At 33.3% G+C, this 14,502-nt stretch overlaps 1 protein-coding gene across 1 annotated transcript; it reads right to left on the reverse strand.

The window, feature by feature from the left end:
* Positions 1 to 639: 639 nt before the first annotated feature.
* Positions 640 to 8,925, reverse strand: LOC117327163 (ubiquitin carboxyl-terminal hydrolase 16-like). Its single transcript, XM_033884016.1, has 18 exons — positions 8,804 to 8,925; positions 7,652 to 7,713; positions 6,927 to 7,347; positions 6,693 to 6,772; positions 6,313 to 6,388; positions 5,961 to 6,028; positions 5,449 to 5,518; positions 5,147 to 5,226; positions 5,005 to 5,055; positions 4,710 to 4,760; positions 4,215 to 4,342; positions 4,015 to 4,100; positions 3,179 to 3,240; positions 2,763 to 2,822; positions 2,418 to 2,520; positions 1,880 to 1,956; positions 1,330 to 1,407; positions 640 to 1,028 (listed from the first exon to the last, which is right to left on the reverse strand). The coding sequence occupies exons 2-18, from the start codon at positions 7,652 to 7,654 to the stop codon at positions 783 to 785; spliced, it is 1,740 nt and encodes a 579-aa protein (XP_033739907.1). The 5' UTR covers positions 7,655 to 7,713; positions 8,804 to 8,925; the 3' UTR covers positions 640 to 782.
* Between the last annotated feature and the right edge of the window lie 5,577 nt (positions 8,926 to 14,502).

Consider the following 14,502-nt stretch of genomic DNA (forward strand, 5'->3'; position numbering starts at 1 on the left):
GTAGGTTGATGAATACTACAGGAAATTTTTTATTGTCTACATCTGGTCTTTCCTAGTTCTCATTTCAGAACAGCCAAATAATTTTTAGTTTGTTTACCCTCGTCTTATTGGTGTTTCGTTTGAATTATTGTTTCGCTTTCGTGTTGGTATTTGTTGTTGTATTGAGAGTGTGACCAGATTAACCTATATTTTAATGCTGAGGTCTTCATGCAAACCTACATTGTATATATTTGTTTGTATTTTGCCCTTGTTTTATTAATTTCGAATTTTAATTTCGGTTTCATTATTTTGTCGGATTTGTCTGTTTTGTTTTCGCGAAAACTTTAAGATGTATAGACAGCAAAATTCTTGGTCAAGTAATGTCTCTGACGAGACGTAGTAGAACTATTTATAACGGTATTATATATATTGATGGTGCTATGTACACATGTATGTTTGTGATCCTTTCATCATAACACTCATATTAAAATGATATTGGAAACAGTGCTGTTATTGACAAACAGCATATCTGAGACTGTTAAATCAATCATAATTGCTTTACCTAGTTTTCTTTCAGCTACGCTTTCAAAGAAACCAAGAAAAACGACGCTCTGATTTAATCTAATTCAATTTATTGCATAATATACACAAAGTGACGAAAGTGTTAAAAACAAAATGTACATAAAGGGCTACTTCATTTTGTAAAAATATACAAATGCAAATGATTTTAGTGTTATCTTACTTCAACGCTTAAATGTCACCTCAATCCTGTGCAATACTGATATAATTCTCTCTTCTAAAACTTAGACATCTTGACTTGATTTTGATTTCTTGTAGAACAGTAGGTAGGCGAACGGTGAACAAGGCCACTCCTCATTGACCTCTAACCTTCTGACGTAAGAGTCAGCACAGAGGTGCCAAAGATAGTGATTATCCAGGTTCCATCCATTCTTTTTAACATAACACCAGTAATGTCCTCCCTCTAAGTTTCCCTCATGGCAGATAACTCCGTATAAATCGTAATCCACACATTGCCTGTCATATAGACCCTGTGTAATATTGAAAAAAATATCTTAATTTGCATAAAACACCTTATCACCATGATATAATGATGTCGTCTGCTATTTTCTTCATTTTGTAAGAATCGTACAAACTGATATGCCCTTAGCCTGTCCCTTAATCTTGCTGATATATGATCTTGAATTATAAAAGCTGATTTGAACGGAAGGGATTAAAAAGTAAACATATTACATCTTCAAGACATTTTTTTTCAAAACAATTTTACTTGAAAATATTACATCTTCTGATTATTTGTTTCAAAATATGCTATATCTTCAATGCTCTGCCTACCTGTCTACTGACTCTAAGGGAGAGATTGGACGGGTAATGTACACTTTCTTCGTATTTGTACAGTTTGCCATATCCATCCTAAGAAATATAACAGTAATACAGACATTTCCAGTACAAATGTAAATACAATTTGTAAGAACAGTTATCTTTTGTAATAGATTTGTTATTTAGTATATTCACTTTTGATACAATAGATATGATTTTGATACGCTGTTAACATTTTGTTATAAACCATATATAGATCAAGTCGTGACTTTGTGTTATGACACTTATTAAGCGAGTTTAAAGTCTTAAGAAAAGTCACATATCAAGTCACTTAACGAGTTCAAGACAGATGAATTTCGACTACAATTTGTAATTATTACGCATTGATGACATGATCGTATCACAAGATAAATCATTTTAGTTATGTGATGAAGTTATACTGCTCATTTGATAGTGTTGACACATTGTCTACATTATGTTATATGCTAAAAGAACCGGTGATTATTGATATAAGTTTTCAAAACACAATCAAGCCGATGACACGTGATATATATGATGTAAATACCTGTTTAAATCTTGCCAACTGTAAAACTAGTATCTCCGGTGGGCTTTTTATTAAACACTGTTTATAAGTCTGCGTGTCTGTAAAATATGTACCAACTCATCAATATAAAATAGAAAATGTATAAGCTCTTAAATGCCAATATTGTCATTCAGTTTCAGTGATAGCTTATGTCTCTTGCATCATTTAAAAAGAAAAATCTCATTTTTTAAGTATAATTTTTATAGATTAGATGTATGCTACTAAAACTGTACTATGCATGTTAACAGGTCTAGTGTCTAAACTCATTTTATCATATATGATACCAATTTTAATTGTTGTCATACTTTCTTATGTACTCTATGCTATTAAATGTTATTTGTTTAGAATTTTTAAAGGGACACAATATCAAAACAAAATTAAAACTAATTTGTACGTTCGATAATCTGATCGCCTCAGATACAAATGAATAAGGCATTTAGCGGCAAGGAACATTACCCTGGTATAGGAACGCGGATATATCAATTGATACAAATAATTTGAGATAAAAACATGTATTAACCTTTATGGTGCAAATTCTTATCCAAACATATCCTGCATGGTACTTCAGCGTCGTCAAATGTTACCATCGCATCTAACCGCTCGAGACTGTCTTCAACTGAACGCTACCAAAGTGTATTAAGCAAATGTTAAAATTACATAATGTCCATTTTTATATATAAATATATATTTTTAGATATTTGAACTAAGTTTGAATAATTAGGATGAACTTACATTTTCACAACGAAATCTTATCCTCTATATTTTGTAGCTTATAACTGGTGAATTTTCAACTGGTCATCAGTCAGCGGATATGATGTAACAACAACTGTATGTAATACAACTGAAGAATGTAGATGTGACTTACTTGATTGTCACCAACTGTTAGGAGCAGGGACCTGATACATTCAGGAGGGCTTTCCTCCACCTGTTAATTTTTGAAATTATATTTAAACAAAGGTTGTCTATCACCCTCCCCCATTTTAAGGTGTAAAATTGGTACTCAGTGGAGTCGATACTACACAGTCAGACAAAAATAATTTACATTTTGTTTTAATAATAATTTTTGTTTTAAGCAAATAGTGTTGACTGTACCATGTTGTTTTTCTATAACAAAAACACACAAAGAACAACGTCTACTGTTAATGTATCTGCATGAAGAGCACATCAAGAGTATTGAACAACTTTACCAATATTTTATCATACAATGATAAGATATCAAACACAACGAAATTATGAATAAAAAACAGTTAAACACGCATTCTTAAATTCAAAGATACTAACGTGGTCACAAGTCGAATATCTTAATATGCTTCGTGCATGCCCATCAAACAGCGATGTAGACCCTATAACAGTCAACACAACGCTAATCAATACTTGCAGAAAACATTTAATCTAAATAATAAATTACACGAAACAAAATCATGATTTTGTTTATATAAGCACCTGATAAATTACAAAAAGTACGATTAACATGTATAGTTCCTTTCTCAAAATACGCAACTACTGAACTGTAACTATGTTGTAATGATTTCAACATACTTCTAAATGCAGTTAAGAGGAAAGATATGATAGACGTCACTGACGTTGTGATAGAATATCTCTCCCCCAGACTGCATTACTACCGATATAAATAATTCCAAAACTGTTCAGTAGTTATATTTTCATCTAAGAAATCCTTATTTGAAATGTTTCCGTATTGAATAAAGCTATGTTAAACGTTAACGTTAACGTACATATTTTTTTCCAATTTTCGTGTGAAATGAAGGTTAATTTTTTGGAAATGCTGCTTGCAAATCAGAATCATCAATGGGTAGATGTTCAAAGCACTCAAGAAACGTTGCCCAACATGATGCAAAAATGACGTCACAATAATAATTATTATTCACAGTCATGTGAAAGCCAAACGTTATTGATATAGAAATATTTGAGTGACAACAACAACAACAAAAATAAATAAATAAAAAATATGATTAAATACACATTGTGCAAGTGTAGATATTACATTGTGTTTTGCATAAGGACTGCACTACCTAGGACACAGTCTCCATAGCTACTGTCACTAAACATTGGCGGAAAGTTAAAAAGAAAATGAGTATACTCATTCATTGTGCATGTACCTTTAATTTCTTCATCCAATACATTCATCAAACACAGATATAAAGAGTGGCAGTCGTTCTGGATTCCACTTTGGTAACACTCATCCCTACAAATATATATACATATATATAACGAATTGGCCCCAGTATAGTAAAATCCAAAACCAGTAAATCACTGTCATTCTATTTCTAGATAAATACAACATAATATATGCATATACCTTTCTGACATAGACTTTTGTAGGTCGACAACAAGATTATACAAGTCTTCATCTGTATGGCCTCTACCGTACTTGGCATCATTGATCTCCACAAATAGTTTTATTAAAGTGTTTGCTACATGGTTATTCTGTAATGAGAGTAAATTTATACCAATCGCATTATATATTCGCGTTTTCACACTAATAGTCGCATGGAGCTTTCCTGATTGAAAATATTATGTGTTATCAACATGAGAGAGTGATAAGCCTACAAGTTATGAGATATAATATACATGATATGATTTCATTTTTATGGTAATTACAATATCAGTAGTGGCAGAACGGTGTAGTAGTAGAACCAGTAAACGTTAACACTCAATTAACTGGCAAATATTGTTTTACTTCACATAATTTCAATTATTATTAAACTTACTGAATATTTAACCGTTATTTTTTCGTAAAATAGATATATTTTGTACGTTCAAGTTTAAAACGCATTTGTGTGAGGCATCCTACCTGATTGTTGGAGAGAAGCTTGTCGATGAAACCGGGTGTCTGTGCTAAAACCTAAAAGTCAGAAAGGTAACACATACCTTTATCAAACAAATATGACAGTATAAAAACTTATATCTGGTACATTTTCTAACGAAATTAACTAAATAGACAAGATGATATATTCATCGTGAACAGCCTATACGAACTTAAAATTATATTATAGTAATGATTTCAAAATAGTCAAAGAACAGAAGGCATATTGATTTCAATGTTTTTCTTATGATTCGTTATTACGGCATGATTTATAAAAACGTACCTGAATGAGTGATGATAGGTAGCATGAGCTTGACTCTATATTTGGAAGGCCCTGTGAGAAAGTTAAGGAGGAAAACAAGGCATTCAAATCTTTATTAGAATTAATCAGGATTGATTAATTGGTTTAACAATGCAAAGGATACTCTTATGAGATCTCCATCGCTTTTGTCTGTATTGTCAACTTTCTTTTCATTGTTTGTGTGATCGAAAGATTCTCGTAATCCTGAAATAAGAGAACAAAACATGTTTAACTTTTGTTTCTTGAAACACACTATCAGTTTTATTAGTAACCTTATACACATTGTAACAATAAGTTACTGAAAATATTGGATCTGAGAATTTAACTGAATAACCTTGTTTGCGCCTTACAAACACAATTTACTGTATATCATTCATTTCCGTTCGACTTGATTTAATCGCTTTGATGCATTGCCATACTTCATACCTTTGTCCTCTGAAGCAGTGTCATCATTTGGCAGTTTCAACTGATGTGTAGTATTTCTAAGCTTGTCATCCTGTTATGATAATATGGATTTTTTTAAAATCTAATGTATGATGTTTTCTGGCAAATATCCAAAGCATTAAGAAAAAATAAGCAAGCGAATTAATTATGTTTCAATACAAGGGAAATGTGATTTTTGAATACATTGTTTGGTTTAAAATTAAAATCCTAATTAAGGATAAATTATCTGAGCAAATATTTGAAAACAAAGTTCAAAATAACTTATCAATTTATCAAAATATTACCTTAAAATTTTAAAGGATAAAAAATATTTCTTTTTATTACGGAGCAATTAACTAAGTATCGGTGTGTTTGTAGCGAACCTTCATATTATATACATATAAGTAAGCCTTCTGGAGTTATCTCCCATATGCTCTACTGATCTGACAGCTGTGATATACATATACATATACATGCGATCCCCTCCCGTCCTTACGGGAAATATACTATTTTACCGATTTCTGGTCACAATCTTTATCCAAGGGTTGATGGCCTTCTCGTGGTGAAGATGGTGGTTTTAAGTCTGATTATGTACATGGACATGAAAAAATAAACACACAGAAATAAACATGCTATGTTCTATACACAAGTTAAACAAACGTGTTTAGCAGGCTCGTTTTTTCTTATATTTACTGAAATATGTTGCATCTGTTTATACATTCTAAGTGCCTTTCACTTGACTGTGAGTCTTTTGTAATATCCGTTTTTACTGATATTCTCATTTGATCTCTAACAGTTATTTGTGTCACTATTTACAATTTTGATTTCTTTCTTTTGAATAATGTAATCACACAGTTTAAAATTAACCTCTTTGTTCTGTCTCCTTGTCGATATCTTTCATCTGTTTACGTTCCACTTCGTCCGCTTCAGACGAGTTCAATTCCTGTTTATACAGTTTAGATTAACTAATTGGATTAATTGATATTGAATATTTTGACATGGCAAGATATCATCTCATTTTTATTTTAATAAATATTTGGTTTTAATATATATCAAGGATATAACTGTAATAGAGTTGATCTGGGTATTAGCATATAATGATTTTGAATTAAGATACATAAACAAAGGATTAAAAAAATACAAACCATACGTTAGATGTTGGAATCAAACTATATTTTTCTATTGTTTGACGGGAAGATGTTATGCATTAAATCAATGGATATATTACATACACTAGTATCTGATACCTGTTTATACCCTTGATCATCATTGTGTTTTGACTGATCCTCCGTTTGATTTAATCCCTCTCTGAGCCTCTCCACTGGGTCTGTAAGTAAATGTATATAATTTGAAGCCAGATTAAAACAGGAAATTATAAATGAAACTTTTTTTTCATTTTGTTGGCATTACAAAATAGTCTTAAGTAGTAATGTACACAATAGTAAATTTATTATTCCTTTGGACTGGACAGCAGAAATTACCATCGCCCTGGGTTTTGCTTTTGCTATCGTCATCATGCACATGTTGTTTGTCATTACTGGTCCATTGTAGCTGTTGTTTGTCGTTACTGGTCCCTTGTAGCTGTTGTTTGTCGTTACTGGTCCCTTGTAGCTGTTGTTTGTCGTTACTGGTCCCTTGTAGCTGTTGTTTGTCGTTACTGGTCCCTTGTAGCTGTTGTTTGTCGTTACTGGTCCCTTGTAGCTGATGTTTGTCGTTACTGGTCCCTTGTAGCTGTTGTTTGTCGTTACTGGTCCATTGTAGCTGTTGTTTGTCGTTACTGGTCCCTTGGAGCTGTTGTTTGTCGTTACTAGTCCATTGTAGCTGTTGTTTGTCGTTAATTTCCCCAGGTATCTGTTGTTTAATAATGGCTTCTTTCGAATTCTGTTTCGGTGTTACTGATCCCTTTAAAACACAGGCACATGTATTTATATTGATACTATAGAAAATATGTTTAAGAAATAATACAAAGTCGATTTTTTGTTTTTCTTGTTTGTTTGTTTGGGTTTTTTTTCTCTTTTTTTCTGCAAGATAACAGGGAAATAAAGATTGTGGCCATTTAGGTTTATTTTTAATTAGAAACAGTGTAAGAAAACTAAATGAACAAATAAATTGACAAGCATATAACAAATAATTTACAATTTAAAAACTTGATATTGACAGTTTGTTTACGCTATGAATGATACAGTTTGCAATTTTGTATACTTACCATAATATTGAATGTACTGCCTCTTCCACGTATAGTAATGTAGGTGTATATATATCGTTCATCTAAAATGAAATTGAATGTTTTGACACTTTCACCACTCGTCATTAAACTTTAAAAGATTATCAGCGAGAGTAGACGAAAACGCTAGATTATATATATAGCGTGTCCATGTGTGTATGTTAATGTCACCCGAATGAGAGAGTGGAATGCATGAGCATCAAACAACCGTGAATGTGCATGCATTTCGAGAATCATCTTAGGCGCATGCGCAGCCACATCTCCACACACGCCTCAACCCCATAGCATTTTCACTTGAAGCTAGGACAAGGAGCTGGACAGTCGATCAGAGATTTCTGGAACCTTGTAGGGCAGTCTAATCAGTATACTGTTGTATAGATATAGGACTATAATAGTCTAATAAGACATAGTTTATATAATAATTCTTATATAACGGTACCTTTATCTAGAAATAGTCTACAATTATCTTGTCCTATGGACTTTTTACTTCTTTATTGTAATTGTAACTTCTGATGACCATAATAATTAGCACCAGGAACTAAACCCTTGATTTGATGTTTTGTGTCCCACCTAAGCGGTTACATTTATCTATTCATTTATTTTATTATCTATTATTTATCTATTTGTTGTCATATCAACTTTATTGCTTCGACTTGTGTCGTTCGTGTGAGAAATGCGTATTTGTATGCTTGGCATAATTCTGTTGTCAACATATTTGGTTTGTTTGTTTTTGTTTAACGTCCTATTAACAGCCAGGGTCATTTAAGGACGTGCCAGGTTTTGAAGGTGGAGGAAAGCCGGAGTACCCGGAGAAAAACCACCGGCCTACGGTCAGTACCTGGCAACTGCCCCACGTAGGTTTCGAACTCGCAACCCAGAGGTGGAGGGCTAGTGATAAAGTGTCGGGACACCTTAACCACTCGGCCACCGCGGCCCCTTGTCAATATAAAAGACTCCTCCAATGTATACATATTTATAGACTGATTATGCATGTAGTACATTTCTCACCTAGATTTTCATGTAGTAATGCTAATATATACAAATATTACACGTCGTTACTGTACATGTAAGTTATCTGATGTAATTGTACAAAAAACGAACTTTAAATGGGAAATTTCCAATTAACCGACTTACCAGGCTCCACTCATGTTTAAACTGTCATGATTCCAAAATCAATCTATAAAACACACTAGAGAATTATGTTTGTAATTCCATATAAATGATTAAATATCCATTCCAAAATATGTATCTTTCAAGCTAGGAATAAAACTGTTATACACTACAGAAACGAAAGCGGAAGTAGACACTCAACAATGAGTGACGTATACCTGAGGTATTGCGTCCATATGTTGATAAAGCGAAAACGAAAGTAGAAATATCCAGTTTACTTATAGATCTGGCTCATCTAAAGCAGAAACGAAAGTGACAGTAGGAAATCCATAACTGAACGCTGGAGGACAACATTTGGTGTTGAGCCACCCTAGAATGTAATAGTTTATGTTTTCTTAACTGTACTTACAAGCAAGATGATGTCATTTCAGGGTTGACACGCCAGTAAACAACAAGACGACGATGTAGTCGGACTTTAGAGCAATGTAAGTAATTATGATTTTTTTATCGTATCTTGTGATAAATACCAGATGTGTTAATCTATCAATTTATCTCATATTTGTGAACATTAGCATCGTATGCAAATTCTGTTTCTTTTAAACTGTTTTAGTGTAGAATATGCTTATATTATTATTTTGTTACTTTTTTCGGGTTTTTTTTTTTTTATTTGCCGTTGGATTATTGTGTGTTACCAGAAGAAAACGAAAAGCGAAAGAAAAATGAAATATTAAAATAAAACAAATAAATAAATTAATATACCTCTATCTTTAATATCCATTCGCCGCATTAATTGCTATTGAAGTAACTGTGTTCGTTTTAAAACTGAACCTAGTAATAGTTAATGAAGAACTCAAAAAGGAAAATAGGAAAACCCATGTACTGAAGTATTTGAATTGCCTCAAATTAAAAAAAAAATCACTTTCTCTTCTATACTGTATTGGTATAACGGTCGGTTGGTATATAGGAAGGTAATCTGTGCTGCTTGGTTTGTTGTCCTGTAAATATATTACACGGAGAAATGAAAATACCTTTCCAGAAATCATTCTGGTATAACAATCTTTGTATGTCATTTACCTGACTCGTACAATTCACCATTAATTAAAACACATCAAGAGCACCGTACGATATTTTAATAAATTTGAAAGGAGGAGATTAATCCTACAAAAGTAAGATTTTGGCGGGTAGAAGCTGAAACTAATTACTCTGTTGTTTTCTACTTGCCTAAGGAAAAGTAAAGATATATCAGTTTTGAGGGAATAGGGATATTGAGCATGTGGGATCATTGGGCAATATGAACTTGATACGGTTTAGTACGATGGCCGATATCGGACGGACAAAACAGTGTTACTAGTAGTACGTTTTTGTCAACGAAAAATGTACGTACATATTGTGTGTCAAAAATATCTACTGCTAGTAGTAGATAAATTTGTACACAAAAAGTGTACGTACAAATCCTGTGTCAAAAACCTGTTACTAGTAACACATTTTTGACACAAAATTTGTACGTACATATTTTGTGTACAAATTTATCTACTACTTCTAAATATCAATTAACATTCTTTCCTATCTTGATTGATCGCCTTGTGGTAGTATGTTGACTGCATCCGATAGAAATACGAGTAAATAATTAACTTTTGTCGCATTCGCACGAGGAAACCAGATATAGTTCGGTTTCGAGTGATACCATTCTTCCATTACGTCCGCTGGCTGGATATTCTGTTTTTACTTAACGTCATACTGTAAAGCCAAATGCTTTAATGTTAACATTTCAAGATCTTAACAGTTTTCAGACTTAGTATATATCTAATTATCGCGAATTAAAAACTGGAAGAAAATATGTATTTATAAAAATAAATGGGTTATTCCCAAAAATAATAACTGGGTCCGACAGACCAAGTTTCTAAGCGAAATAGTCCTATAATGCAACGAGCGTGTTATCAGTCTATACAAAATGGTGGAACGCCGAATGTTTAAGCCTGTCAAAATACAGACCGATTCTGCCAAAACACAGACCGATACTGCCAAAATACAGACCGATTCTGCCAAAAAGAAACGTCAAAGGGACTGTAATCGGCAAAACCCGAGTATTTCCTATGAATAGGACATGATTCAATGGAACTTAGCGGGAGAGGTTTTAGGTTATTTGGGAGTATGTGGCTTTAAAATCAAGCAGATCTTTTGGCTCTGGCTTTTATTATCTTATCAGGCAAAATCAGCATACGACCGCATGGTAATCAATCAAGAATAAAAGGAATGCTAATTGATATTTAGAAGTAGTAGATAAATTTGTACACAAAATATGTACGTACATATTTTGTGTCAAAAATGTGTTACTAGTAACAGGTTTTTGACACAGGATTTGTACGTACACTTTTTGTGTACAAATTTATCTACTACTATAGCAGTAGATATTTTTGACACACAATATGTACGTACATTTTTCGTTGACAAAAACGTACTACTAGTAACACTGTTTTGCCCGTCCGATATCGGCCATCGTAGTTTAGCTTAAGAGACAATTCCTCCCAGAGGCAGAGGGGCGGGTCCCAATCAGAGAAGTCAAAACTGGTTATCATTATCGAGATTGAATGCTTTTCAACATAATTGATTTTGATCTTTGAAACCATAAAGCTTAATGTTAGTTAAAAGAATGTGTTGACTAGAGTTCATTGGTACACTGAGTGACAGATCTAAAACTGGGGAAGTATTTGTAAAATCCAGGTGAGCGATACAAACCTGTTAACGTTAGACGCTTATAAGTTGACGTGTAGCGTGTCTTGATACAGGGGAAGTAACTCCTATGGAAATTTGTACCATTACAGCTGCATTATATGGATATTGTCACCAACACCAGTGATTATGACTATATACACGTGCACATTGGTGAATCGTAGGATTGCCAATAAATTCCTAAGTTTGAATCAAGTAGTTACTATTTTCTTTTCTTTCGTTTTCAGACTGAAATTTTGTATATTTTCACATTTTTTCATATTTTTAGGTCATCTGTGCGCCGTGCGCCGTGCGCCGTCCGTAAACTTTTCATATTTCAATCTTCTTCTCAAGTTCCACCACTGGGATTAAGATGAAACTTGCCAGAAATGATCCTGAGATGATACTGACCAAGAGTTGTTATTTTTCGGGTCGGTCCGAAATCAAAGATGGCCGCCATAGCCGCCATCTTGAAAAAACACATTTTAAACTTCTTAAGTTCCATCAGTGCTATTGAGCTGAAACTTGCCTGAAATGATCCTGATATGATACCGACCAAATGTTGTTATTTTTTGTTATTTTTCGGGTCGGTCCGAAATCCAAGATGGCCGCCATAACCACCATCTTGAAAAACACATTTTAAACTTCTTCTCAAGTTCCACCAGTGCTGTTGGGCTGAAACTTGCCTGAAATGTTCCTGACATGATCCCGATTAAGTGTTGTTATTTTTTAGATTGGTCTGAAATCCAAGATGGCTGACATATCCACCATCTTGAAAAACACATTTTAAACTTCTTCTCAAGTTCCACCAGTGCTGTTGGGCTGATACTTGCCTGAAATGTTCCTGAGATGATCCTGATTAAGTGTTGTTATTTTTTAGATTGGTCTGAAATCCAAGATGGCTGACATATCCACCATCTTGAAAAACACATTTTAAACTTCTTCTCCAGTTCCACTGGTGCCATTGAGCTGGAAATTGGTGAGGATGTTAAGGAAGGAGGGCCAACAAAGTGTTGTTATTTTTCGGCCTCGTAAAAACTTTGACATGACAGCAATGGCGGCCATTTTGTAACATGATTGCGCAATAATGGTTTTCCTGAACAACATCTATTTCAAACTTCTTCTCAAATTCCACTGGTGGGATTCAGCTCTAACTTACCAGAAATTATCCTTAGATGGTCCAGACCAAGTGTTGTTATTTATTGGGTCGGTCGGAAATCCAAGATGGCCACCATGGCCAACAGTGCCACTATATACTTGCTACAGAGAATGCATACTACAATAATATAAGGGTTTTAATATAGAGTCAGATGACCGTTAAGGCCCCTGGGCCTCTTGTTAGATATAACTACATGTAAATAGATTTTTGTCAATGTTTCTTTATTACAATATTTATAAATTTTATGGCAGGAAAACGGAATTTACTTGCAATTCTGAAAAGTTACTACAAGAATGGTCATGGGTATGGAATGCGGTCACTGGCACGGGATGCGTTTTTTATTTTGTTGATGAGAAATACCATTATACATGTAAATTAACTGTGTGTATCACCATTATATTTATAAGTTTGTTTTTTCTTTATTCATATTTGTTCTTCCAATAAGGTTTTTCCCTCATCAATTAGGATTAATCATTTCTATCTTTTTATGAGATATTAAATTTCATGTATATTTGTAGGGTACTTAGGATTTATATACATTTGTCATGCTATTATGTGTTATGAATACTTATAGTCAACAGACATCTATGTTTTTCTCCTTTTTCATCTGAGCATTATTATTGTTACATTCTTTACACTATTATAGTGTCGCCCCGACCCGGGTCGACGCGAACACATATCGGATCCTCATGCATCTTCTCTTATATTTCCTCCAAATATCTTTTTCCAGTCGACCTGGTTTTTCCTTTGTTCTTTTTCTGTTCCTAATACATCTTTGCTTTTCTCTTTTCTCAAATTTCTGTTATCTCTCTATCTCTTCCTACCCAACAAAACTGATTAATCGGATGGTGCATTACTCTTATGAATATGTAGCTACCTCTGGCCACCTTCACACGTATTTCTCTAGTTATTATTTTTATCCTCCTTAGTGGGTTGTTGCACTGATACGTGGAGGTGTTCCATTGGTACATTTTACTGCAAAACACATGGTATTGGTAAAAGGTTATACTTTACCGGCAAGTGTGATTCTTTTTTGGATGTTTAAAACAGCTGTGTATTCAAGTGTACTTTTCATTTATCTAACATGTATGCAAGTCTTTGTGAAGCAGAACAGTATAGTTTTTCTTTTATTACTTAAATTTGTGCTGTCATGTGATGACTTTGACAGTCGTGGTCCGACTGTATGTAATTCTACACCTCCTTATTCAAGTAGATATCAAAATCAAACTGTTAACTTTGACCATTTAAAAAAGTGTATTAATTCACTAATTATGTTTGTGTTTTTATGCTTTCGAAATACCCAGATTTAGACTTTCTGTTATATGGTAATCAAGAAATGTCTTTGAATATTAATTATGAAGTATTCTTATGTGTTCAACATTTCATAAAGGACAGTAACAGGTTTTAAGAAGTCAATCGATTTATATATTAAAGTAAAACTTGTATCCATTGTGTCTTAAATGAGAATGTTTATCCTTACAAATTGTTTGTTATATGCGTTATACGTTATTGAATGTATACCATTGTTGCTTGTGTTATTTTGTACATTTGTTTTTCTTTTTTTATTGCCCATCCATTAATTATCTCTCTCCCCCCTCTCTCTCCCCCTCACTCTCTCCCCCTCTCTCTCCCCTCACTCTCTCCCCCTCACTCACTCTCTCTCTCTCTCTCTCTCTCTCTCTCTCTCTCTCTCTCCATCTTTCTATAAAAATAAAAATCTATTATTTAATTCTAAATATGTATTTTATAGCATTTTGTAATTATTTATATGTCATTGTGTTAGGAGAGGGCGTTTATAAGTTGTCATAACTTGTGCCCAATCCTGTTGTACATTTGTTACAATAAAATACGTTTA

Source organism: Pecten maximus, chromosome 5 (genome assembly GCF_902652985.1).
Source record: "Pecten maximus chromosome 5, xPecMax1.1, whole genome shotgun sequence".
NCBI lineage: Eukaryota > Metazoa > Mollusca > Bivalvia > Pectinida > Pectinidae > Pecten > Pecten maximus.

Excerpts from the sequence above, each read along its gene's own strand:
- LOC117327163 (XM_033884016.1), bottom strand. Across the intron at positions 6,773-6,926 it reads AAGCAAAACCCAGGGCGATG|ACCCAGTGGAGAGGCTCAGA; the intron begins GTAATTTCTGCT and ends ATTTACTTACAG. Across the intron at positions 4,101-4,214 it reads CAAAAGTCTATGTCAGAAAG|GGATGAGTGTTACCAAAGTG; the intron begins GTATATGCATAT and ends ATATATTTGTAG.